The 8,023-nt window shown below is 37.1% G+C and overlaps 2 protein-coding genes across 2 annotated transcripts; both read left to right on the forward strand.

The window, feature by feature from the left end:
* The first annotated feature begins 550 nt into the window (after positions 1-550).
* LOC121756266 lies at positions 551-3,852 on the forward strand. The gene is made up of 3 exons (XM_042151764.1): positions 551-907; positions 1,805-1,946; positions 2,446-3,852. The coding sequence occupies exons 2-3, from the start codon at positions 1,808-1,810 to the stop codon at positions 3,573-3,575; spliced, it is 1,269 nt and encodes a 422-aa protein (XP_042007698.1). The 5' UTR covers positions 551-907; positions 1,805-1,807; the 3' UTR covers positions 3,576-3,852.
* Positions 3,853-5,261: 1,409 nt separating this feature from the next.
* On the forward strand, positions 5,262-7,424 carry LOC121755047 (zinc finger protein ZAT9-like). The gene has a single exon (XM_042150335.1). It carries the CDS (start codon positions 5,668-5,670, stop codon positions 7,174-7,176), a length of 1,509 nt encoding a protein of 502 aa, XP_042006269.1. The 5' UTR covers positions 5,262-5,667; the 3' UTR covers positions 7,177-7,424.
* Positions 7,425-8,023: the final 599 nt, after the last annotated feature.

Consider the following 8,023-nt stretch of genomic DNA (forward strand, 5'->3'; position numbering starts at 1 on the left):
TTGAGAGAGTATTAAAAAATATGAAATTTATATCAAAATTCATTATTTTTCATCCTCTATAAATAGAGATCACATTTGCTATATTTTGCACATACAAAAAAGCTCCTTTCCTACACACATAATCCTTCTTCTTTGACATAATTTACGTTTTTTGTTTGTTTGTTTTATAATTTTCAGCTTGTCATTTATAGTGCTTTTTTTTATAAAATATATAATGATGTGGTTGATGGTTATTAATTAAATATAAAAAAATTATGTATGAATTAAATTAATAATAATAATATATATAAATAAAACTAATTTCATATTGAAAATTTGTTGATTAGATTAATTGTTTTCATGCCCAAATTGTGGAATAGAGTGTAAAATGGAGTGGGCCGACATGGACTCATAGACGCTCAACAGTAGTTTTTCATTGAAACCAAACCAAATCAAATCGGGCCTTTAATTTATGCACGTGTTACTAGCCGTCTGTCACGTGCGGGTCAAATTCCGGGTCATCGCATGCGGATCCTCATCTTCTCTACAAAAAAAAAAGACGCGGTCGTACCAATTTTTCCCCCAAATTCCTCCGATCTCATCAAGTGGATTCTCCAAATTTATTTTATTTTTTAGTTTGACATACAATTCGATTTATTTTCTATTCAATTCGTTCTATCCTCTTTCGTCTGACGCCTCTCTTCTCGGAATTCTATTGATTCCAAAAATTCTAGGGTTTCACTGTGAATCCGTCGATGCGTTAGATTTATTCATCGAAATTATTTTGCATTTTTTTGGATTTATTATATAGAATTGATTTTGAAACCCTAATTTTATCCGGAGATTTTCGGATACCTAGGGTTTGCGTATTCTTGGGGATTGTTCAATCTCAAAGCTCCTCGGATCTGCGAATTGATTTAGGGTTTTGGTACGTTTATATCTTAATTTGATTTTACCTTTTGTATTTTTTTGGGGGCGGGGGGATTTGTACATCTACGGTTAGGTTTGGGTGTGAAATTGTGGTTTTTTTTATAGCTCTGTTTTTATCTCAATAGTTGTTGCAGTCAAGTCTCAGATGGTTTGTGTCATGAAAAATTATTTATCTTTAGCTTATTTAGTAGTAGAATTTTATTTTAGTTTTTGCTAGTTAAACCAATGATACGTGCATGCGTTTTTTTTTTGCATGGGAATCTTACAAAGTTGATAAAGAAAGTAATCTATTGGCTGATGTTATTTAGTTTTATATTCATAGCTTAAAGTATTTGTCAATAATGCCTTTTGTGTTGTTCCATGTAATCAGTTGTTGTTTTGTGTAGAAAGTTGGTGAATGTTGTTCATTAGTCTATACTCATTTAATGTTATTTCATCTCTTCAGTGTAAATCTCTCCAACCACCTTTTAGTAGCAAGGTGACTTTATGTCTTGCACTGGTTGTCATAAGTTGTAGTTGGGTCACTTGGTGTTTGTTGGATCATTGGATGTTGCAATCGAAACGTATCTATTTGCTTTATATGTTTTTACAAGTTTTGTAATATATACTTCCTAATTTCCTTCCCTTTTGTGGCACGGGCTTAATTGACGTATAGTTTGCATACATAATAAATTATGTTTGTCAATTTTGTTATTTTCTGTTTCCTAGCTTCTGAGATTGCGTTCATACTTCATTTGCTTGCTTTCTCAAATTTTATTGATTTCTTTTGCTCTTACTAACATGTACACTGGGGTCCCAAAATGACGTACATTAAAGGGCCTTTTGAGTTTTTACTATGTGTATGTTCTTTCTTTGCTAAGAATTAAATTTGATGTCCCCTTTATTCTTTATACAGAGAATGGGGATTAAACGTCCTTTTGAAGAGGGAGATTTTCCAGAGACCTCTTTCAGGCAACCTAAACGACAGGATTATGCCAGAAAGTTAACCTTAAATGCAGAAGAATATCACATAGCGACTCTGGCAGTTCAATCCCCTGGTGAGTTTTCCTATTTGATTCATTTTGTATTTACAAATTTCAGTGGTTTCTGTATGTTTGTGCGTTGATGAGCTTTTTGATACTCATGATGAGCGTAGTGCTGAAAAAGCTGCTTTAGCTACATACTCCATCAGTCCCTTAAAAATATGAAATTCTGAAGGGGCGCAGGTTTTAATGCACAATTGTTAAGTAAGAGATAGATAGAAAAAAATGGTTGAAGTATTGTTAGTGAAGAATGAGCCCCACCTCATTAGTAAGAAAAAGTTTTCTAAATTCAGAAGTTAATAATTTTAAGCGACAAATTAAAAAAGAAATATTTCATATTTTTAAGGGACGGATGGAGTATATGATTGGTCTTTCAATTGTACATCTGATATTCATGATGTTGCTTATTCTAATTTGAAAGAAGCAACTCATGCTTATGCTATCTGGTTACGTATTGCACAATCTCTGGTCTATCTGGCATTGTTCCCCCAACTGATGCAATATAGCATTTCAGGTGAAGCAAAGAGCATGTTTTATCAGATGCATTTTGAGCAGCTTGAAGATGGCGACAGTGATAATGCTTTTGTGCCTGACAAGGAACTGGAAGCAAGTACGCCCTTGTCTTTGGTCACCAGTAGCAGCAGCGAGGAAGATGTTGTGATTGACGGAACCTCTGACTGGTCTTGTTTTCCTGGATATACTGATATTAGTATTCCAAGGCGTCCCCTGAATCAATTTGACGATCCGTACATATCTTTGTTTAACTCTCCTCCTAAGAAACTAGTTCCTCTTGGATCTGATCATCAAGCTGAAGTCCCACCATGGGATCCAAATGCCAGTTACTTGTGTGGTTGTGACAGGGAGGGAAGGCTAGTCGGAACCTGCCTTATTGCAATGCCTGACAATGATTCAACCATGGAAGGAGTAGGAGTTGGGCGTGGCAGAACAGATTGTAGTTGCCTGGATATGGGATCCATGAGATGTGTGCAGCAACATGTGGATGAAGCTAGAGAAAAGTTACGGGAGACTATTGGTTACAAGAGTTTTGTGGAGTTGGGTTTCTGTAATATGGGTGAGGAGGTCGCATACCAATGGACCCGTCACGATGAACAAGTCTTTCATGATATTGTTTACTCTAATCCTGCTGCACATGGTACAAGATTTTGGAAGTACTTGAGTGCTGCATTCCCAACTCGAACCAAGAAAGAACTTGTCAGCTACTATTTTAACGTCTTCATGCTCCGGAGGCGGGCTGTTCAAAATAGATCTTATTTGTCAGAGATAGATAGTGATGATGATGAGGAGGAGCTGGGTGGTGTCTGTGGGGACTCCCATCAGAACAGATCATATCCATCATCAGATCAGGAAACAGATATTGAAGACCATCAAGGTCTGAAGGGGGAGTTCTATCTTGTTGAAGGAGAAGGCAAGGACTCCATGGTTGAGTCGTTCAGCGGCCAAGATTTAGACGTGAGCTGGGTGGATGACTACTGGTCCGAGTCCCAAAATGGCTGCGGAGAAGATGAGGCGAGCAATCTAAATCGCGGTTTCTCTGAAGGTAAAGTGACGAAGTTAGATGTTGTCGAGATGAACGGTGGAGAAGATGATGAGACGTTGCTTGAGGACCCTGGGTTGTATACTTGAATTTTTGTCGCCTTGAAATCCTGTACAAAAAAAGTAGATATCTATTGGGGCGGAGGAAAGTGAAGGCTAAATGTTGCCTGGCCTCAAATGCCCAACATAGTAAAGTGAACCAATTTATTTATATACATAAGCTCTCACTTTAGTGTGTGAGAGTTGGCCAAAAGGTGAAGTGGTAATGTCTGATGCCAAAGGTGTCTTGGGTTTGGGTACGAGTCCATTGTAGCGCGGTCTTTTTATTCATATTCATTTGGCCATTAAAAAAACTCTCTTATTAATTTGAAACTGACTCCTAACATTCATCTTGTCCTCATACTCGCTCTCAAATATTTTATTATTGTTAACCTAGAGTTAATAATTTTATGTTAAATTATAAATACTCTTCTCTTAGGTTTTGTAAAAACACAATGTACCATTCGACTATTTGTTACATAGTTAAAAGCATTATAAAAATATTACTCCATATTAAAGTAAAATGATATGGATAAATGATAATAATTAGAAAATATTCAAAGCCAATTACATTCGTACCATTGAATTCTAAATATTTAGCTTCTTGTATACCAATAAACTTATACAATCATAAGATAAAAATATGTTCAACATAATAAATCATGACCTTGTAGAGTATTATTTCGACTTACATAATATGTTAAATTTGAATTCTCGTATCAATATAGGAATGTAGATGATTTTGCTTTCTTATTGATGTAAATACATTCTCTATAAAGAACAATGTACTCTTACATAGACAAGAAATGAAAACACTACTATCATTTATTAGTTCAGTCTCACGAAAATAATAACCATGACCTTGACTGAGTAAAAGTTAATGTTATTGTATTAATACACTGGTTGAAATAAGTGGGAGATTATAATTTTGAGCTAAAAATTAAATCTTTACTAAGAAAAGGGCAAAATCACGTTACAATCATTTAATTATTGACCTTTTCAAATTATGCTCCAAATAGCATTTAAATACTTCAACTATTAATAGCATTAAACATTTGTACTATTAAGAGATTACATTCGATTCAATTTAATTTTCAGCGACGAATACCATATGTACCTCACTAAATAGTGACTTGAACTTTAAGCAAGGAGAAAAAATGAGAAGAAATCAAACGACATGATGCATTTCGCATTTGTCAAAAGTTTATGTAGGAATGTATTTGTTAAAATGTCTATAACTTGTGTATTAAAGTGTGATTATTAGTTGAGATAAAATGTGATATACAATGCTATATATTTTGAAATTCCAAAAATCTAACTCCCCAATTTAAATTGATTAGTTATTTTTGGGAGAAAGTGGCAACTTAGAGAATCAATAGAGGAATGATAACGGCTGGGGACCTTTTTTAAGAAGGTGACATTTCAGCAAAGAGTTTTTAATAAATGAAATCAAATCAAATCATTGAATAAACAAATCTGAAATTTTGTTTTACCCAAAAGATCCACACCGTCCGATTCTGCAGCAACCAACACTCCTCGCAGCTACACGTGCCCCCTTTGAATTTACTCACTCTCTCTCTCATGGTTTGCTTCCATGCATGTAATTCTCCACCTTACTATAAAGTATAAACACACACAAACATATGTAGATGTGTGTGTGTTGAGGGAGAAAAATAGGGAAGAAAGAGTCTTTGGGTTCTGTTTCTATCTCTTAATCTTGATAGGCTGTGGCTAGTTCAAGCCCATCATTATCTGTTCAAAAGTTTGATTCTTTCCACATTAATTTCTTCTAAATCTTGCAAGATTAATATAGGATTGGGGTTGTCATTTACTCATATGCCTTTTTCTTTTCTTTTTTTTTGCCTTTCTTCTCTGTTGTGTGTGTTTGTAGAGATTTCACCGATTTGGGTTTTCTCACTGTCACATCTCACTAGTGTGGTTTGATTTCACTAAAGGTACAGTCTTTGTGATCTATGCCCATCCATACTTGAGGATTTTTCCATTTTCCATTTTTGGGAGTTTGTTTTTGCACTTTGATGTTGCTAGATCAGGGAAATGTTGTAGAAATCTGAGTTCAGCTAAATCTTGATTGTTTGTATGTGTTTCTTGATTTAGTAGTTGGATTGGAGGTGTTTGAAGTAGGATGGATGAGAATCAAGAATTGAGGTTTGTTTGTAAGTTGTGCTTCAAGAAATACCCTTGTGGGAAGTCTCTTGGAGGCCACATGAGGTCATGTGTAGTTGCAAATGCAGCTGAATCTGATGACAAACTGATTGATCCCAACTTTAAGAAATTCCCATCATTTATTGTTGTTGGTGGTGGGATGGAAAGCCCAATGAGTGATTCAAGAATTGGTGATTTAGGAAATGGGCAGTCTAGCTATGGCCTAAGAGAGAATCCTAGGAAGAGTTGGAGGGCTGTGGATTCAACCTCCCCTTTGCCACAAGAGAAGTTTTGCAAGCAATGTGGCAAAGGGTTTCAGTCAATGAAGGCTTTGTGTGGGCACATGGCTTGCCACTCTGACAAGGATAGGGGCATGAAAGATGATCATTCTTGGACCAGTGAGAGCCAGAAGCTGGTGATGGACAGCCATTCCGACACGGAGGGTGAGGACCGGGCAATCAGGACTAGGTCCTCCAAGAGCAAGAGGTTTAGGAAGATTGTAGTGAACTCCCCTTTCCCCAATGGCTCTTTGTCCGTCTCTGAGATTGATGGGGAGGAGCAGGAGGAGGTGGCCATGTGTTTGATGATGCTGTCTAGGGATACTGGGAGTAAAGGCGAGAGTTCTGATAACAACTCTGTGATCTTGGAGACTAAGTCCTCCTCCATTGATATAAAGAATATGAGAAAAAAGTGTGATCTTGTCAAGAATGAGAAGAAAATTGGAGATGTTGTTAAGGGGGAGAATTCAGACTCGGATTATTTCTTGGACGAATGCGCCAAGGGGGAGGAGTCCGATGTGTCCATGGATGGGTTGCGTAGGAGCATTGGTGTGGATGAGTATGAGGAGTTTAGGCAGAGCTTGAACCGAAGCCGGAGCTATAGAGCTGAGGTGAAGAAGGTATTAGCGAAGGAGAATGAGTATGATCATGGCAATGCTAATAGTATAGCAGCTAGGATTGAGCAATCAAGAAAGAGGAGATATGCCATTGAGAATTCTGAAATGTATAATGACTATGATGATAATAGGATCAAACGGGGCGAACTCCCTAGTGCGGAGAAGAGGCAGAAATACGAGTGCTTCAACTGCAAGAAGGCGTTCAAGTCGTACCAGGCTCTAGGGGGCCACAGGCCATGCCACAAGAAGATCAACGCGTTGTATGAGCCAAGATACGAGACTGGAGAGAATAGCGTGGATGATGAGTATGTGGCTAGAGGGAAGACGGTTGAGTCCACTAGCAGTAGGAAGCCGGGCAGCTCGTGTGACAAGAAGACGAAGGCTAAGAAGAGCAAAGGCCATGTCTGCCCTTTCTGCAACAGGGTTTTCAAGAACGGGCAGGCGTTGGGCGGCCACAAGAGGTCACATTTCATCGGTGGCCATGAGGTGAACACGCACCCTAGCCCGGTCGCCAAGCTGGACTTGCTCGACCTCAATCTGCCCGCCCCTCAGGACGATGAGGATGATGGGGACGACCAGTACTCGCCTTGGTAGGGCCGGACGCTTGAGAAACTCGAACACATACATTGAAATTGGTGGAAGGCACACCACATTGTGCTCCTTTCTTGCTAGCCTCCTCATACCAAAAAAAGCAAAATTTAAAAAAAAAACAAGGAAGAAAACCTCATGCAAACTAGAGGTTTATTTTTGTATTCCATTTGCATTATTATGTCTAAAAATGACAATATTTGTTGTTCTTTGTTATCTAGAATATGATCAATACATATAAGAGAGGCAGGCTCTTTTTCTCTTCCAAGTTCAGCTTTTTCATATATATATGTGGGTGATGGGAATATCAAATTTGCATTTTTAAAAGCTCTGTTTTTACTATTTGTTACTCCTCTTTATGATTAAACTTGCAGATTAGACGAAGAGTCGGTGGATTATTTATTTCCGACAAAAAGTTTTTAAATTTATAAAAGTAGCTGTCTTTACTTTAGTGTTAGGTCCCTTAAATTATAGTGATGCCTAGAGATGAATTTGAACAAATATGATCCATCACAATCACCATCACAGCTCAACCTACCTTAAATTCTCAACTAGAAAATCGATCTCTTGTGTCTCACATTTTATTTGCGTCTTAATTTGGCTTCTTTCCTAACTTATGGAAGAAAATGGTTAACAAAACTTAACCTTTTTTTGTGTTGTTCAAATAGAATTTAAAAGGTTAAACAAAAATGTTGCATATGTAGTTATGGTTTCATTAGAAACAACAGTTTTTAATTTTAGCTAGGCTTTGTAGAAATAATAGAATAAAATATGCCCGGTCAATGGATTTTGACCAAATAATAAATGTGACGAGACATCTAATTTTGTGAAATTAAATGATACAACGTCGATC

Source organism: Salvia splendens, chromosome 11 (genome assembly GCF_004379255.2).
Source record: "Salvia splendens isolate huo1 chromosome 11, SspV2, whole genome shotgun sequence".
Lineage (NCBI taxonomy): Eukaryota > Viridiplantae > Streptophyta > Magnoliopsida > Lamiales > Lamiaceae > Salvia > Salvia splendens.